The 20,182-nt window shown below is 40.2% G+C and overlaps 1 protein-coding gene across 1 annotated transcript; it reads left to right on the forward strand.

The window, feature by feature from the left end:
* Positions 1-1,130: 1,130 nt before the first annotated feature.
* On the forward strand, positions 1,131-19,773 carry GPNMB (glycoprotein nmb). The gene is made up of 11 exons (XM_063325006.1): positions 1,131-1,338; positions 6,302-6,451; positions 7,154-7,297; positions 8,598-8,777; positions 9,879-10,037; positions 10,496-10,804; positions 12,004-12,126; positions 12,846-12,948; positions 13,844-14,049; positions 16,432-16,519; positions 17,352-19,773. Exons 1-11 carry the CDS (start codon positions 1,269-1,271, stop codon positions 17,503-17,505), a joined length of 1,686 nt encoding a protein of 561 aa, XP_063181076.1. The 5' UTR covers positions 1,131-1,268; the 3' UTR covers positions 17,506-19,773.
* The last annotated feature ends 409 nt before the right edge of the window (positions 19,774-20,182 follow it).

A 20,182-nucleotide genomic window follows, 5' to 3' on the forward strand; every position in this document is an offset into this window, starting at 1 on the left:
AGAAAAATGGAAGAAATGAAGAACAAATAAAAAAATAATAAGCAGTTACAGTTCTAAAATCTCTTTTCATTGGGCAATCTCTTCATTCTGTTGACAGTGCCTTGGACTTACAGGCTTCCACCTGCCCTGCCCAAAATAAAAATGGTTTAGTGTTGCCCAACTTGCTGGTTTCTGGCTAGCCAGTGCCTTACTTGCCAGTGCTATACTTTGGGATCACTGAAACCACTACTGAACTCCTGTCTTGAGGACGACACTTGCTTCTATGCCACATCGCTTCACCCAAGCTTGTTCTTTGCTGCAAACAAAAGCAAGAAACTTTACGAGGCTGCCAGGGCTGCAACGCGCTTCAGTTGCTGCACTGCCTGCAGAAGAACACCTGGGCAGATGAGGCATGTTGAACTTGAATTTGAGCCACAAAGTGCAGTGTTTGCCAATCTGCCCGTATTACTCTACTCCTCTTGAGCCATTGGTTGTACCTCATTATTAGGTTGGGGAGCAAAGTCTATTTTTCCTTTATCTCTACACACCATGAAGCATATACAATGAAGTATTGTCTGTGTGTAGGTCATGGCAACTTGTGAGCTAGATATTGACTGGCCATCACTACATATGGTCTGTGATCACACCTCTGACCGTGGCCACATCGTATTGTGCAACCGTGGTCAGATGGTGCACTCGTGCTCACTAAATGTTTAAATAACGTGTTCCTTAACAATCAACTCTGATCAGGAGCCAAGTCCAGGGATGTGTTAGAATTGGCCAGTCTCCATTTAGTTTACAGTTGTTGCCCAGTGTGTTGGGAGAGATAGATGGTTAAGTAGTGATGGGTCCATCAAATGCAGTGAGCCGTTGCAGTAACACTTGCAAATCAGGCTGGGGCAAGAGTTAATTTGGATTTCTGGGAATAAACGTTCCTAATTTAAAAACAAATTAAGTGCAAAAATTGATCATAGTGCAAAACTAGTATAAAAATGCCTGCGAGGTAAATGGTGTGGCTCTAAACAGGTCTCAGAAATCCCAGGGAATGCTGAAAGCAAAGGGAGTGAGTCATAAGCACATGAGCTGAAAGAAGCTGAAGACAAAATCATGCATCTCTGCTTAATTCCATCACATGATGAGTCCTGGGGCCCTTCATTTAATCGGAGAGCAGAGCAGCGGAGAAACTTCATTCTCACTTCTCAGTGGGGACCGGAGGAGTTACCGTGTGCGGGCACTGGGCACTCTCTGCTCCTCTGCGCACGCTGAGCCAACACAGGGTCTCCAGCACCATGAGTGGAGTTCGCCACCACGTCGGATTTCTCCTCCTGGCCCAAGCGGTGCTTTGTGCCGCCGCCACACGTGAGTGCTTCCTTCACCCCCTCCTCTCTCCCTGCCTCCGTGAGTTCGACAACCCGAGCCAGTGCGGTAAAGACGGCTGCTCACTGCACATGCAGCTGTTGATGGAGCTGTGCTTGGGAACCTGTAGGTGACAGCTTGCTCCAGCTCAGGGTTGCCTGGCTCTGGGTAGAAATGTCACCTGAGCTGGAGGAACATGCCGAGAGCTGTTCAGGTACCTATTTCCTGTGCTCCACAAATACACAGAGCTGACTGGAGCTAAGCCTTGGCCTGTTTCAAAAAATTTCTAACAGTATTTCCACATCCCTAGCATGGCTAAAAAGGCAGACGCAGAATGGATTTGTCCCAGTTTGCTCAGCTCAGCTGTGGCTGGGAGAGGCCAGGTCAGTGCTCCCCACCAGGACACCCAGACCTGTGGATCCCCAACCTCAGGGACCCCAGTCAAGGAATTAGATCCTCAAGCCATGGTGGGCAGGCATTGGGCTGGCATTGTGTGTCTTTCCAGGTTCCCAGCTTGACTCAAGTCTTAGGCTGACTCCCTGAGCTCAGGGCTGGGAACCCAGAAATGGGATTTTAGGCTCAAATTCCAGAATCTACAGTAAGGAAATGGAAGATCTTAAAAGCTGAGGTCCAGCTGAGCATCCATTTAGCCTTGTACCTGTCTCCAAAGGGAAACAGTAATGGATGTATAACTGGGCAAGTGTATACTGGTATTTACTGAGGACACCTTCCCAGCTTCTGATGATTTATAGCACCAGAACTGCCTCTGTCAAATGCAGAATCATTGTATTGAACAGTTTTTACTGAACTTTTCTTCCATCTGTTCATGCACTTGGGTTTTGATTTACAACCCGTGTAAATTTTTGGCACACACAACATCCTGCCAGCAAGAAATTTCACACCTTAACTGTGCCTTACATGAAGAAGTATCTTTTATGCGCTTAGAACCTGTAACCTACTGGTTTAATTTGATTCTCCTTAACTTTTGTACTTTCAGAAATAGTGACAAATTGCTTCTTCCTCCATGCTGTTAGTGATTCTGTTTTTATATTCTCTTCTGCCACCTCTTCTGCAGGCTCAAGACCGAGTCTATTTAGCTGTTCCTCATATGGAAAAAATTCAACCCCTTTGTAGCATCCTCGCCACCTTTCTCTGTATTTTTTCAGTTCTCTTATACCCTGCTTGAGCTGCAAAGAACAGAGCAGCATAGAGTATTCAAGACACGAACGCACATGGAATTATACAATGCTGTAATGACATTTTCATCTTCGTTCTCTATCTAGCCTTTTCCTAGTTTTTCCGCTACCAATGCACACTGCAATCAAAACTGTAGAGCTATGAGACCTCATTTCTAAGTGGCGATAGCTAGTTTAGAGCCTCTCTTTCTGTAAGTAAAGTTACATTTAACTATGTTGAATTTCATATAGTTTTATTCTTGAGTCATTGAGTGTCATACAGTCCTCCCCTCTACTACTTTAAGACACTGTCTTCAGCAGATTAAAGAACTTTACTGTTTATCTGTTTTCCAGATTATGAACATTTTAAATTATTTCAACAATTGAAAAAACTGGCCACTTATTCATAACTTTTGGTTCATATATCCTAAACAATCATTTCTTCATGTGAAATCCTTCATTCTTATCCCACGGTAACTTAGTTCCTTTATATGCCTTTAGCGAGGGACCTCTTCAAATGCTGGCTGGAACTCAAGCAGACTATAGCAAGCAGGTCAGCCTTGTTCCCATGCTCTCTGGCTCCCTCAGCGAAACTCGAATGTATTTGTGAGGAATGCACTCCTTTTACGGCATATCATATGAATCCACTGTATCTGCTAATTCTGTTCTTCCCTGCCGTTTCTACCAGCTTCTCCAATTTGAGCCTCAAACCTTTTGTAATCCTTTAAATCTTCCCTGGAAGTGTTTTTAAAAACTGTCATCACATTTGCCAACTTTTGTTTCTTGGCCACTGAAGCAAGATGTTACATGCTATGGTTAATAGCTCATTTATTTCACTCTCGAATAATTTCCATACTTTTTGAGCCATCCTATCTAGACAACTTCTTCATTTTGTTGATTTGTCCTATAATATTTTTTTCTGTGCCAATACTTCATTTTGAGAGAGATTCTCCATTGTTGTAAAGAAAAATTCTAGCACTGAAACCTATTATGCTCCTCCTTTGTGAATGAAAATGTAAACTAATGTATCTGACTTTTGCGCTATACCTTTTTCTTCCCTGAATGCTTCTTTTCTATCTACATCAGCTTTTGGCCCTACAGACTTTTTGGTAAGCTTTACACTACTTTTGTATCTGAAAAAAAAGAGATTAATTAATACTTTTTATGTTTTTGCAAGTTGTTCTTCAAATTGTTTTTTTGTCCTGCTTTATTATGTTTCCATATGTAACTTTAGAAAGCTCACATTATTTTCTGTTGTCTTAGCTTAGCAGTAACATCAGCCTTTTTTCTTCTAATACGCTTTCATCCTCTTTAGCTGAGTGATCTTTTTATTGCTGTTGTTCTAACATTGGCTTTCGTTCTATCTTTCATGGCTAACACACTATCACAGGACATGCTGAACTTCTTGTCTTTGCTACATTTTTCACCAAAATGAAAACCAGAATGAGAAAGAAGAAAGTCAATCAGAGTATAAGATCTTTTCTCCTATGATCACCTCACCAAAACTATTACAGTAATCATTTCTTTGGAGTGTAATGTTACTCTGTCTATTTTGAACAGAATTGCTCTAATTTTGGTTATGACCAACATCTGTTCTTGAGTGTTCTTCATTGTTAAAGAAGAAATACATTAAAGCTTTTTGTTCCTTTAAATTCAACAACTGAAAATCTTCAGTTCCATGTGTTAGAGAAACTAGTGCTGAAGTCTTTGCTCCTCTGAAAAAATGCCTTTGTCTTGTCTTGAAGCTTGTGAAATGTTTTATATTTGATTGAACTAAACAAAGCACATCAGGGAGGCACAGAAATGCCTAAGGAGCTTGTGATTTAGAAGCAGTGACCACAGTTTTTACCAAAGCTGGACAAGAAAATGACTTCTGGATTCAAGGACTGTTATTGAAAATTCAAAATTAAAAGCATTTATAAAATTAAAGTGTTCTAGCTCCTTTTGATGAATTAAGCATTTTGGGGAAAAAAATTGAAATGTTTTGATCTGACAAAATCAGAACATTTTTATTCATGACATGATTTTTAGATAAAATCAAAGTGAATGGGAAAAAGAAATCCGGAAAAATCCCCACATACTTTCAAATAGGATGACACATTAATTTCTTGACATAAAACGTAATTGACCTTGATAAGCCTTTGTGAAATACTTTTATAGTTGCTAATCTGTCTTTTTCTGAGAAAAGTTTCTGAAGGACAACATTACACAACTCTTCTTCTGACCAAGACTGAAAACAATACAGCATGTGATACAGGCCATTAAGTAAATACCAGTCATGATGTTTTGCTTTACTCACATCAAAATATATTAAATCTGCAGGAAAGACTTGATTCAAGCGATTTAAGTGAGACTGTGGGGAGTTCCTGTAGGGCAAAAGACCGTGGGAGAATATGCCTCTGAGTTCAAAATCTGTTCTTTTCCTCAAACCTTTCAATTCTCAAGACTCAAGAGACTGGGGAGAGAGCTACCAGCATCAGTTCAGAGAGATGGGACTGGCCAAGGGATGTCCCTCCTGCCCAGCAGCAATCTCACTTGGCAATAAAACACAAAGAGAAAGCAGCTCCTGCCTCTTCTTCAGTGCTGTTTCTCTGGTTCTCCCTTGCAGTAAAATTAGGAGTCACATGCCCATAAAGATCGTGCTTAGACTGGCTACACCTGCTCTGTGCCTTGTCAAAAACTCAGGAATTCCAACACAGTCAGTTACGTTACAGCACACAGGACCATTCCTGCCCTTCTTAAAGGTCTCTGCATTTTCCTTAAAAACATCCAGCTCTTTGTTGGACTTCAGTATAAATCTCAGAAGCATTCAGCATCAGCTACCTCTAAAATAAAGCCATGAAAAGCAGAAGAAATCCTAACTCCCTTGATGTTGTGACACGCCCAGCAAATACTTGATTAACATGACAGAGTTGTTTAAAGCCCCCAGGCTTTAATGGAATTCTGCCCGTGAGCCTGCTTATGAACGTATTTTTATGGCATCCTACAGTGGTTCACAAGCTCCTACAGGTTACTTGGATATTTACTTTGCTTTTCATTTTGTGTACTTTGTTACAGAAAGAGGCATCCTAGAAGGCCTGGGAAAAGTTTGAGCCCATTATTTGTAGTAATATGAGAAGAAAGAGGTTATTAAATTTATTTACTATCTATCTGAGCCATTTTAAAGTAATGGGCATGAAGCTAATTTGTTTTTGTTGTTATATTATGAACACATTGTATTTACTATTCAGCTCTAAATTTCCTTTTCTGGAAATACCAGCTTCTGTTAGAATTGGTTCCACCCCTTCCACCCAAACCACCAGCCAACTCACCAAAGCTTCACTGGGTCAAAATTAATTCCTGGCATAACTCCCACTAGAGTACGACTCAGACACAGAGTGAATTTATCCTGATAGCCTTTCTACTCATAGATTTATTACCAGGCAAGCACAAAGCAGTCAGCAATCACGCAGCCTCTGTGTGACTAGCCTGTTTGTTGCAGGGTTCTATCCATTCACACAAACAATTACTCTGATATGGTCAAAGTGTTGTAAAACGTATTATTCTTTCCCTGAAAAGCTTCCAATAGTGCAAGTAGAGAAATGTCAGTCTGTCAGAATTGTCTTTATGCTGGTTATAGTTGATGTGTTTATAGCTGCGATGATAAAATTCCATAACTTTCTACTGGCGAAGAGTTTTCTAATCAGTACCAGAATATAGTCGTATTAAGAAGGCTGTTCAGCACAAGAGCATTGTCTTTATAGGGTAGCAGGGAAAATGCAATTACGTTGCATGTTTGTTTTTCTCTCAAGGGTTTCAAGATGTGCTGCGCCATGGAAGAACTTCTCCTGTCACATCCTACAAGAAGCTACAAGGCTGGACTAGTGATCAAAATAAATGGAATGAAAAGCTTTATCCTTTCTGGGAAGAAGGCGATCCCAGATGGAAGGACTGCTGGAAAGGTAATCACACATATGTAATTCATAGACACTGAGAAAATTGGCCAAAAAATCCACCTTATTGAAGACTGCAGGTGCTATAGTCCTTTTTCATAGGTTCAATATCCACCACTGATGGAAGGAATAGCAAATTAGGGATGATTGGCCTTGATACCATTCCCAGTACGTTGTCTGAGGGAGCAGAACAGTGAGTTGTTACAGTAAACGCTTTCCCATAACTCATAATCTCAGACATTAATACATGATGGCCAGGGCTCTAGGACAATCCATTATTTGAAACATGCCCTAGAGGACCGGGAGCTTCAGCTACTACCTCCACAGGGCTTTGTGGGCTTCAGTTTAAGAACTTTGGTGAAGACACTTTATTATCACCTGGTCTGAGATGAGGCCTAAAGGCTGTATCCCTGGGGAGAAACAAAAATACACTCTTTCGGAATGTATTGACCCCCGGGTGTAAAAAACCATATTCTTAGCTCTAACAAGGAAATGAATGACAGACCAGTAGTGATGTGGGGGGATATGATGAGTCCCTCTGATTGTTCTAAGCTGGAGTTTTGATAAGAGTCCAAGTGATGCTGAAGCACAAAACTCCTCGGAAACAGAGGAATCAATAAAGCATTTCTAATGTAAATAGTGCACAGTTGAAGGCAGCTGCTGCTCTGATGCATCCTTTACTGAAGTAAAGACCAATTTTCTTTTCTACAGGCGGAAGGGTGACAGCCAAATTGGACACTGATAGCCCAGCACTGGTAGGATCCAACGTGACCTTTGTTGTGACTCTCCAGTTCCCCAAGTGCCAGAAAGAAGATAGCAATGGCAACATAATATATGAGAGAAATTGTACGCAGGGTAGGTAACGGCAGTCTCCCTGCGCTATACACACACCTGACTATGGTGCTGGCGTGAACGTGTCTTGAAGCTTTGAAAACATCAGAGGCACATCCTATGGACAGCAGCTGTGATGCTTTTAACAGATAACTACACTCATGTGTAACCTGTGCCACACCAGTTTCTTTCCTCAGAAGATCATGGTGGTATTTTTACTGTTTTGCACCTGCTATATGTAATGACCAGGTAACTTAAGATTTGCCTTCGCTGTAAAATTGCCTTCCCAAAACAGTGACGTTAATTTGGCTTCCTTACAAAACTGTTACTGCTTTTCAGCTCAGTCAGGAGGTTGCACGGGCACACTGTTTTCTCCCAAATTTATAAAGCTCCCAATTTATAAAATTATTTTTTTCAATTAGGAATTGTAGAACTCACTAACCATCATCTGCATCTGGAAAAACCCTCAGGAAGGAGTAAATCTCATATTCCCACATTTTAATAATTAAAAACAAAGAAGAAAATAATTAATTTAAAAATCAAGCAATGTTTTCATCAGAGAATCACCTTCTTCATCTTATTTACTGTTACATGGAGCAAAAAACCTATCATAATTCCAATGTTTGAAGCTGCCGGATCTAGAGTGAAACAGGCTGTTGTACATTTCTTCCCCTGAATTCATAAATGTTCAACCAATTTTTTTATTGATCAAAGTAATTTTCATTTCAAGGCATATCAGCAAATTTTTTGTCAGTCTGAGTTCTACTTTTTGACTGTCTGATGTTTTGTTAACTGCTGATACCTATTCTCTACTTAATATCTGTTGTGCTGTTTGGGGAAGGAAACTGGTTTTTTATTATTCAGAAAGGAACTGAAATTCATGTCTAAGTTATTTAAAGGTGCCATAGAAAACTATTCTGACAAAACAAAGTCACTTCCTCACAGTGCGTCCATGGCTGCTATTTCTACTTAAAATTTTAGATTCTGCTTGCCAAATGTTCAGGTAGCCCCACTAACTCCAGTGAAACAGTAGCGTCCTGTGTAGTTGACAGCAAGTTTTGGGTAAGCAATTTTAAATTGTGTCTGGCCCATGAGACAGTAAAAAATTTTTAAGCTTCTAAATAAAACAATGCCAAGCCAGAATAATTCAGTGTTCACATTAAAAAATAAAGCACAATCAAAACGAATGTCAGTCTAAAAATACCCCACTTAACTTGTTGTTTAAGTGCAATAACTGCTGTAACTTGGGGTGTCAGCCTCTTGTTTCCTGACTTTCTGCACATTTCTCAGTTGACCAGGAACATGTCCTTATTTCTACACTTAGATCCTCCAGCTTCCCAGGATCAGCAAGTCTATGTCTACAACTGGACCGAATGGATCGACAACTGTGGCTGGGAAAACTGTACAAGCAACCACAGCCATAATGTATTCCCAGATGGGAGACCTTTCCCACATTATCCTGGCTGGAGGAGAAGGAACTTTGTCTACGTGTTTCACACGTTTGGTTAGTACTGCAACACATCCCTTGATTTGGCTGACGCTGCAAAGCTTATATTCACTCTGTACAATAACTCATTTGTTGAGTATGTTTCATTACAAGTCCTTTAAAAAGGATTCCACTCTCTTGAGTGGAGATCCCAAATTCACTCCCTGCTTTCCAGAGAGGCCATCAGCTGCTTGGTCTGGAAATCATGGATTACCAGGAGACTCTCTTTAAATCTCCATTCACAGTACTACCACTGAAGAAAATTAATTTCCTTTCAGTAGTACTCAAGATCCTTTTCTAGGAAAACAGATGGTCCAAGCAGGTCAGTCAGATGATTTGTTGACCGCTCACTGCCACTTCAGATTCTTAAATTTAAGAGACCATAGCGCTGTACATCTTCAGGTCAGTTTAATGGTGCAGCACTTCTTGCCTCTGGGGAGGTAAAAACCGCCACTGACTGCATGGTACTGGTCTGGTCACAGATGCTGGTTTTCAGTGTTTCCATCTCCTGAGTATGTAACATTTGGGCTATTCCTGACGCTGGTTACATACTAAATCTTATTATCCTAAGTTAGCTTGGCTAAATCAGTATTATCATCGGTAGCAGCATGAGTAATAATAATAATGTCCCAAATTTTATGTTGAGGTTATACTATTTACCAACCTCAATTGGCTGTTACAAAGACAAATAAGCAAATGTATACAAATGACTCTAGGTTATGAAGCAAGAAGTATTATATCTTCTTGCTACACTGAAAGCAGACAAGCACAAGATCACTTAAAATGCGTAAGAGGTATCACCATCCACTACATAATCCTAATAACTTAATGTAATGTAATTGCTTTGGCAAGGCGTAGATGCCTTGGCAAATTTTTCTTAGATTAGTGAAATCTGGGATACCTTTTTGACACCTTCAAAAAAACACAGAAATAATGGGAGTAAACACAGTGTCAAAGTATTCAGTCCTCCAAAACCACCTGCCAAATAACTGGAAGACAATTCTAAATTATTCATTTTGATTTAGACAATCCAAGATTCACAGAGATATTGCTTCTCTTAAAACAACTTGTAGCTAGGCTGAAGGGCAAAACATATTGTAAGTTCCTGTTCTGTTTCAGGTCAGTACTACCAAACAACTGGGCGATCTTCAGCAATGTTTTCAGTCAACACAGCAAATATCACTCTGGGCAAACACGTGATGGCGGTATCCATTTACAGGAGAGGGCACTCAGCGTACATTCCAATTGCAAAAGCAAGTGCCATTTATGTTGTAACAGGTGAGCATACTGGAATAAACTGGAATAAAATACTAGGGGTATTTGTTGTTTAGGTGTTAAAATAATTCAGCACAAGCTTCATCTGGCACAAAAAGATGACATTGGCCTGAGAAAGGTTTGTAATATGAATGTGGAATCTCTGGTAAATTGCGTTGAGTAGTGTCGAGTAGCTTAATTGCGACACCTCTACTTTGTAATGAAAAATTATTTACGAGAGGAAATGCAATCTTCCACAGATGTTTGTGATTCCTCATTTGTTCCCATACTTTTCTGGGTAACTGTTTCCTACTGATATTCACTCCTCAGATCAGTAAATCGAATTAAAGTAGAAACCCATGTTAAAGACATTAATGTCTCACATTCTGACTGTTGCAGTTCAGGGACTTTGGAGCTGTTTGTTGTTTGCAGCCAGGTATGTATGCTTTATTTATTTACTTCTTTTCTTTTCCCCCCTCCAGACAAAATTCCAATATCTGTGAGTATGTTCCAAAAACATGACCGCAACATCTCAGACTCCATTTTCATCAAAGACTCACCAATCACATTTGATGTGAAGATCCACGATCCCAGCCACTATCTTAATAATTCCGCCATCTCCTACAAGTGGAACTTCGGAGATGGAAGTGGCTTATTTGTAGCCAGCAGCCCCACTACATCTCACACCTATACTCTGCAAGGAAACTTCACTCTGAATTTAACTGTCCAAGCCATTATACCTGTCCCTTGCAGGCCAGTAACACCCACTGCACCACTGCCCACCTCAGCAGGTAAGAGTTTATCGAACAGCAGTGAAGCTAAGAGCTGTGTCAAAACTCTAAATTCTGATATTTTAAGTTCGTATCTTTAGAAATTTTACTGTCATCAGTGAAAGAGCTGCACGACTCTGCAAACCCTCTATAAATTGGTTTACAGACAAAATCAATAAGAATAAATTCTTCTGTGGTTCTATGGTAGGCATCACTTACACATTAACACATTACACATCCAGGTCTGCCACCACAGTGACAGCATACAGATGTCTTCAGGTGAACATGCAGTACATATAAATGTGTTTTTATACCATCTACCATGCCAGGTCAAGTGGTTTTAGCCTTGCCTACTCACAGTCATCTTCTGAGGTAAGATGTAAAATTTAAGTGAGAAAGAGGTATTTCATAACACTTTTATAGCCAGTTCTTTTCTGGTTTGCATTAACTTCCACCCAAAATTAAATAAGATTGGATTGAACTAGAAAAAACTTACTCATGTTCCAAAATATGGGATTTCCACATGGCATTAACCCAGAATGGCTTTTCCACTTTAAATTTATGCACTATCATATTTCAGAATAACTTTCATTACGTTCAGCATTGGTTTATCATCTCAGAGGGTTTTAAGGATTGCAAAAGGCCTGCAGTTTCAGCCCAGGTAGTTATAATACTGCTACTATTAAATTGTAAATGTGGTTATATTTTTCAAATTTCAGAATTTTAATATGTGCTTTTACCAAAATATCGAGTGAGAATGAAAAATGAAAGGAAAGATATAATTTTCACCACTTCCCCTCTTCATTTTTCCACTAGCTGTAATGTAGAGCAATGGGAAAACGCCTACTTTTAAAGAGAGCATTTTAAACCTTTTATTTGCCTTTGGATTTCTTCTATAATTGATTTGGGAATTTTAAATAAGTGTTTAATTACATCAAACCTTGCAGTCTCACTTTTATTTCACAGAGATGGGTGACTAGTGAGGTGGCTTTTAGAGTGAGGCTACCCAGGCCATTCCAGCGTTCTACAGCTGGGCACGTGTGTTTTCTTTAAGGCTTATTACCATGATCCCAGACAGAGACATACATGACTGCACAGCTGCAAACCAAAGTCACTAACGACCTACGTAATGAATGCAGTTGAAACACATAGCCATGTTCAGAATACCTCTAAGCAGAACTTGTTCTAAAGCTGTGTATCTATTCTTTCTCCCTCAACAGTAACGACTGGAGCATCTTCTATTTCAGATTCTTCTATCACTCTCCAGTCAATGGAAGATAATCCTGATGGAGGTTGCCATATTTACAGAAATGGGTACTATAGAAATGGTATCTCTGTTGTAGGTAAGAACGTGGGTCAACACCTGAAGAGAGGAATGGGCCTAGCAACATACAACAATGTATGGTAGAGATAACATTTATTTAGGCTCCCTTTTATCAAATACATGAGACTCACAATAAGATCCTTCTCTTGGACTTAGCTGATGTTTTTAAAGATTAACGTATAGACAACCAACAAACTTTGGTTTCTTTATGTGCTCTGTCAGGACCTACTGGCAGAGGTTATGGCCCGTTGTTTCAGACACCTGAGACTGGGCCTTGGTCTGGATGCTGATGGCTGCCCCCATGCTACATGTGGTGTTTCCAGGCACTTGGGCTGGAAAATGGCTGGTGGGAATGTGCGCCATATCACTACTTTCTATATCATCAGCTTCTGAACCTGCCAAACCTGAAGCATATGGCCTGGGGGGGTGGGTCACATAAGGCTGAATTGACCTTGGCATGCACAGAAGTGATGGGTAGTGGGACAGGGAAGTGATTTAGTGAAATAAGTAAATAAATAATAATAATGGAAAAATAAAACAGAGCAGAAAGGAGCAGCCTCACAGGGAAAGCACCGGAAAATTTCTCAGCTTTCAAACCCTTCAAGAGGGCTGCTAAGGGAAGGAGGAGGTTATGGAAAACAAGACCTGAACTGAGCATCAGCCAAACACTTGAGGATCTGTACACAGACTTCAGACCTTGTCATGTGTCCTACCGCTGACATCTGTTTCCTCTCCCAGAGGGAATCCTTGAGGTAAATATTATTCAGATGACAAGCATCCAGATGACAGAAAGTCAAGCTGAAAACGCACTGGTTGACTTTGTTGTTACCTGCCAAGGGAGGTAAGTATTTGAATTAAACTGTCAATCTTCCCTCTTTAAAAATAATTAGGTGCTGGAACGCTGACTGAACTTAGATGCAGCTGCATGAACAAAAGTTGGGAACTGCAGTGTTTCTATTTCTTGTCTGGAACTAATGATAATACAAGTCTCATTTGTAAACTATGTCAATAGAGGTTACTGCCAGGCTCTTAGGATTCAGAACAAATGTCAAGCCTCAGTAAAAAAAAGAGAACTAGATAGTGGGGAGAAATAAGTCTATATTTTCCTGTCCAAGACCAGATTTCAGCACTTACTGTAAAATGGGAAGCAGTCTACTGAAATTGGAAGGCAACCCTTTCTTTTTGGCCATGGTTTTTGACACTTAGAGCAAATGGGTCTGTCCAAGCAATTTCTTGGATAGGAAAACATTGCACTAATACGCCTAGCTCCTAGAAGGAGATTAGAGTTGAGAGAACTAAGAAGTGCAAGAATTGTCTTGGTAATGCAGCCAGAAAACAACTAACCTCTTAAGTTAGCGTTTACTTTTTCAGCGCATGATACTACATATAAGAATCTGTGTATTAAAGCTTATTATAAGCTGATTTGAGGCAGGTAATTCTGTGATAGCCATAAAATGTTAGATGATATGTAAAACAAGCATAAAAATTTATAGATTGTATATATGCATTTTATATAAAATCCACATGTATGTATATATAAAATAGGTATGGTATAAAATAGGTATAGGTATGTATAAAATATATGTCATGTATTAATAAAACACTCTTAAATCACTGTAGTGCCACTGATTTCAGTAAGCAGGCACCAGCATAAAACTGGGGCATCAGTGCAATGTGTCTATGAACTGGGCTAACAGGACTCCACAAATGCAATGTGTTCTCTCCTCCCCTCCCAGCCTCCCCACAGATGTCTGCACAGTAGTTTCTGACCCCACGTGCCAGGTGTCCAAGAGTGTGGTATGCGACCCCATTGTTGTCACTGATGAATGCTTACTCACTGTCAGGAGAGCTTTTGAGGAAAGTGGAACATACTGCATAAACATCACCTTGGGGGACGACACAAGTCAAGCCCTTGCCAGCGCGCTGATTTCCGTAAATGGAGGTGAGGCCACATAGAGCAGATGCTGGTCGTCTGTGAATAGCTTCTTCCTGTGGACATTTCCCTGCAGGGGGGGAGAGCACAGGAATTTGTATGGGGTTTTTATTATGCCTGGAGGCCTCAGCTGAGACAGTGCCAGCTTGTGTGAGGGTCCATGCAAAGATAAAGAGATGATTCTTTCCCTATGGGTACTTTAGATGTTAGAACTTGGTTTGATTTATGTTTATGATGCAATGAGTACAGTAATTATACAAACCCTTCGGTATCACAGAATATGAACAGCTCTTAAGCCATAATGTATTTTTCCACAGAACAACTCTGTTGGTCAGAAAAGCAGGTGGGGGACATGCCAGCCAGCCTACTCCACACATGGAGACACTGGAGAAACAGAGAGGAATTCAGCTCACTTGAGACAGAATCAAAGTTTGAGCTGAGCTGGCTGCCCTGAGCCCTCTTTGTAGCCCATTGACCTTGACCAGGTTTCTATTTCTACATGAGGATAAGATGAATCAGGTTCTGGAAAGGTCCGTGTAATATTCATTGACTACTGGTTATCCAAGCAGTCTTTGACAGAACCAGGTATTAAACTCAGCCTCAGTTAGAAGTCTAAATGATCGTGCTGTCTCTCTGCTCCCACTCCATGGCCCTCCTGACCTCCCACTCAATGTCCTAGTGACTCTTCTGAACTCTCTAATTTCTAACAGCCAAGCAACTGACCCTTTGTGGTCATCTGCCACAGTATTTTTGGCTGATTTTATTTAACCTAGGTATAAATTTAGCTGTACCTGAATCAGTTCATGATGACTAAGGCACAATGCCTGACCTGTAAGCACATTCTGGCTCCTGAAGATGAAAATAAGCATGCAGTAGGATTTTTCAAAACCGTATTCACAAAGGCTAACTTTAGCCCAACAAGGCTGGTCTCCATAGGTTTTCTCCAGAGGGCAAAGCTAAGTTGTACTCTGGGGCTTCCACTATAATCAAAGCAGAATTTGGATCTAAGAAAGCTTGCTGCTTTGAGTCACCTTCTGGAGGAGCCCATCTAATGTTTGCAAACATTTCTCCTGTGCCACAATTTTCCACTCATTTCAAGAGAAGGCAAGTATTTATGAATTTCTGCAAATCTCATAATTTGGTGCCTGAGCATTTGGTGCCTAAACATCTGGCCCTTGAAATTTGGCAGGACCATGCCCGGGTTATGTTGGCATTGCACAAAACATCCACTCTTAACTTGCCTAAATTGCTGTTGAATGGAGTGCAGTTCTGTGATTTAGACCCGTTCCATCAGTATGTGTTGCTTTGCAAACTAGTCCAAGGATGTACCTTATTCATAAAATAAGGTAAATGTCTACAGTCTCAGCAAAAATATTGTGTAAACTAGGAATGAGGTCAAGCCTTCACAAACAATTCATCAACAAACTGAGAAATATGAGGCACGTGTACCAAGTAAATGGTAAAGCCTGATTTGATATCTTGATTTTCATAGACAGCAATTATAAATTAATAACTGGAAAGGTAAGCCAACATGCACTTCTAAATTACTTCATTGTGTAAACACAGTTGTCAATATGAGGACCAAGAATGTGTCTCAGTGTCAGGAAACTCAATAAAAGTACAGCCCGTGGACTGGAAAATTAAGATTTTAACACAATTTTTAAAAAACAAGTCATTGTAATGATTTGGCTTCTTCCATCAGATATGATGGAATTAGGAGTAGATGTGAGCGAAATGGTTGATGGCAAACCAGAAGGCAGAGTTCAACGACAGGCAGAGCTCGAAGCCAATTTCCCAGAATGAGCATGTTAAAAAAGCAGAGCCCTCAGCTCTTGGATAAGGCAAAGAAGCCTAAGTCCATGCTCTCAGCCACACTCCGCCACCTTAGTGTATGGGACTGCAACAAACAATAACATTTAAAAAACTTTATTTTTATCCCATCTTCCCCTGGCCATCATCCCTAAGAGAAAGGTGAAGCTGATTCTAACATTAAAGCTTATAAAGAGACTGCATCTCTTAGACTCTCAGTGTGTATGTTTCCCCGGCATGGCAATTAGCAAGAAGGAAATTCGCCTCACCTCGTGGGGTGCCAGCAAGACCCTCCGTTCCCTTCTATGCTGGAAGGGCAGCCATGTGTCTCAGGAGCACGGCTCTCATGAGAAAACTGGCAAAGCCCAACTCACACTCTGGTGGAACCGAGAACTAAAGCAATTAGGATGTGAAAGCACCACCTCCTGCCAAAGTCACTGACCTCCAATGCTTAGCATATTAGAACTAGTAAGTGTACTTCAATCTGTACAGCAATCAAGTAAAAATGATGTTTTCTGTAGAAAATCTCTCTCACTGTAAAAACAAGGCTAACTTCTAACCAAACTACTTTCTGAACTCTAGGGTCATCATCAGCAACAACAGAAGGTGTCTTTATCTTCCTTGGTTTGTTGGCAGTGTTTGCCGCCGTTGGGGCTTTTGTCCTTTACAAGTAAGTTGCTAGTTTCTAGGATTAAAAACAGCTCAAGGACCTGTCAGAAATATTAGTTTAAATTAACAAAACCAACAACTTCTTAAATTTTCAGTAGTTATATTTTTGTTTCTTTTTTATTGTTTTTCACAAATATTCTGGCAAATATTCAAGAAAATAAGATTACTGGCTTAAGCCACAAAACCATTGGAAAATATGCAAATGTTAAAGACTCATAGAAAATTACATTCTGTGCCCATAAGCACAAATAGTAATACTAGAAGGCCTGGGAACTGCATGTAAGCAGTAAGCAACCTCAAACTGCAGGATGCGATTTATACGTGCAGTAAAATCTAACAAACAGAAATTTAATTTAGCTCTAAACCTCTTACAAGAAGGGTTTGCAAATGACTGACAGATCAAGAATTAATCAACATTCTTCATTAAATAATTGACAAATAAATTATTTGGGAAAAAAGGTGCTGGGCACGTAGGATAGTAGTTAACAGAAGCACGTGTTACTGCGTTATTAGCTTGGATGTTTCTCATGAAACTTTAAGACTGCACCAAGACTCCTGAGTCAAGAGTATGCTCTCCCTGCACAGTCAGTGGTGAGAAAGAAACAAACACCTCCACAGAGCCACAGTACTCCGCTAAGCAATGTAACCCTCTCATTAACCAGACTTTAGTCACCACTACTGACCTATGGCTGTTAACCATGAGATGGGACTGAAGAGAGAAGGAAGGGAGAAAATATATTATGAATACATAATTAATTCTCTCATAGTCACATGCTGAATGTGGACCTTCATTTAAATGTCTTTCAGCAACTAACTGTGCGCATTCCTTGCAGGAGATACAAGCAATACAAGCCTATCGAGAGAAGTGCGGGACAAGCAGAGAACCAGGAGGGACTAACTGCTTACTTCAGCAATTTCAAAGCAATTTTCTTCCCTAGTAGCACTGAGAGAAATCCTCTGCTGAAAAGTAAACCAGGCATTGTTTAAACCTTTAGTCTATCCCTGACTATTAGATTACGTACAAGACTCATATCTGAACTGTACTTTGATGGGGTTTTCTTGTTGTTATAAAAAAACAGGGGGTAAGGTGAAAGTACATATAGATGGGGTGGTAACTTTTGGGGGCTTGGTGCAATTAGGAATATTAAAATAGTCCTTCGCAGAAAACAAAGAGGTAGTTTAGAGCACTTGTTGTTCTTGCTTGTGATCTAGGATATGCTCTTATGAATAACGAACACACACCCCTCTCCCTTATCTGGGTTTTCTTGCTTCTAGGTTAACTACCTGCAAAACTAATCAGACCCACAATCTGGAGAGGAAAAAGAAAGGGTAATTAAACCAAAACAAAACAACACAACAAAAACTTGTAAATGCTTAGTCTTAAATAGACAGTCTGGTATAACCGCTTACTGTCTTAGCAGGATTCATGCCTTTGCTAGAAAGAAAGACACAGGGGGCAGGCACATGTTTTGTCTGTGGAATGAAACGTGCCGTGGTCGATTCCCAGGCATTGGCACTGAACCGCTGACCCTGTCACTCACCAAGCAAACCCCAGATTCTGGGAACCACCAGAGACCCTCTTCCCTACCGGGAGTTTGGCAGCAGCCACTGTGTTTTGCAAGGTTCAATAGCATGGATGCAGCTCATTACATCCCAGTTGGCCTCCGGGCCAGAAAACAGGGCTGGACACATTTAGTTTCCTACTGGACATGGCTACCAGTGCATGAGTCTCACTATAAACCAGACCACAGACACCCAAGCAACAAGACCGATGAGACTCATCTGCTTGGCTTTCCCTGTTGAAACTTTTACTCTGAGTCCCTTGTAAGATACTTAGATGCCATTGCTGATGCTCTCTTTGTCTCCTTCGTTTCTGCTGGTCTTGAAACACTGGATTGGCACCACCAGTCCCCAGAGGGCAGATAAGTGGTCCATGGAAAAGGGTCAGTAGAATGAGGGTCGTAGCAGGAAGGGGTAGCGTTCGATTCCCTTCTCCCCTTCTCTTCTCATTCCTCTTTCTCCTGCGGTAAAGATACATTAATATCTGCTTGCTCTTCCATCCCTCCAACTTGGACCACTTAATCAAATGAAAACCCCAATCTAAATAAAGCACTATGCTCCAGTTTCTGCTTTTGCATGATGCAGCTTAGAAAGTGTAAACTTATGCAAGAAAACTGACCAAAAAATGCTTTAAATAGTTCATTTTCCCTATGAGCCTTTCTGTTAATATGGAAGTTTATAATCAAAGTGAAATTAATTTTGAGTTGGGGGCTTCGCAAATGACTTTACGCCAACCATTTCCAAGCACTGAATTCTTTGAAGATCTGTATTTTAATATATTTAGCTTATTTACTGTGTCTTGGAACATTTCTGATATATTTTGTTTGCAGTTCCTGATGCGATATATAAGCATAAACATATTTTCCTGGTATCTTAGCGGATCTGTCAAATGCTTATCATTCACAATCTGAATGTAGTCTTCACTACCACTTCCCCAGTGTGCATGGACAACTTCAAATGATTTGAGGGTATAAAAAAATGCAGATTTCTACATACCTGTGAGATTAGTTCTTTAGCTATGAAATTTAACAGCCTCTTTTCTTATTTTGTTTCCAGGTTGTCCAATTGGTTTAATTCTTTTGTGGTCGTTTCAGTTATATTATTAAAAGTGCCATATTTGCCATTGTTCCATCTTCCTTATATGTAACATTCTATTATCTAACCATAACTGGGCATCTAAAACTATTCTCTGATTTAAACAGAAAACATATTTCCTGCAAAAATTACCATCCGAATGTTACGTCCTCTGTTATCAGTCAGACTGTTGACAGGAAGAACTGTAATTTGTATTTCTTGCTCTGGCTTGAGGCAGGACAGGGATTTAGGCAAAAGCTCAAGATGACCTGTAACACAGCATGAAAAAATAAGGTCTGTCATAGGTATAATGCTCAGGATCAGTAATGATGCAGGCTACCACTGACCTAGGTTATATGCAGAATGCATCTTGTTTCAGCAAAGCACTGCACGTTAGGAGCTCAGAGACATCTTAGGCTTTTGCACAGAAAACAACTTTTGGGCATATTTTAAGAAGTTTTTTTATCTGTTAATCTAGGTATACAGAATAGCTTGCACTATCTTCCTTTAAATATCGTCAGAATACTACATTTTTATAATTTGATTTTGCCTTTTCAGCTGTAACTTCCATTTCATACATCTTTACATTTATACAATGGAATCTAACCGCTGCATTGACAAATAAACCATCTAATGATTTTAAAGAGTACATTTCCTTTGTCTCAGAGATATTGTCAGATAAGCAACTTGATGATTTGCCTAATTACTGACCAAAACAGTATCCACCTCCAGAAAAAACAACTGGATTTGCATTAGTCTTGGTTCACTTATGCACATGTGGTACTACTGTTGGTTATCCAGCAGTTTTTGCAGCCTCCCTTCAAGTGTACTCAGAGCAATGGCACCACGAACTGAGAAGCAATGAGAATTCCTTAACAACCAGACAACAGCTGAAGAACCCAATTTCAGAACAGATCAGGATACAAATGAACTTCATGTCATTCAAAGGCAAGAACAGCTGACAAACAACAGATCTGTGAATGTCAGCAAATGTTACAAGACAGGTTTCAGGTATCCCCTTTGGAGAAAT

Source organism: Chroicocephalus ridibundus, chromosome 2, assembly GCF_963924245.1.
Source record: "Chroicocephalus ridibundus chromosome 2, bChrRid1.1, whole genome shotgun sequence".
Lineage (NCBI taxonomy): Eukaryota > Metazoa > Chordata > Aves > Charadriiformes > Laridae > Chroicocephalus > Chroicocephalus ridibundus.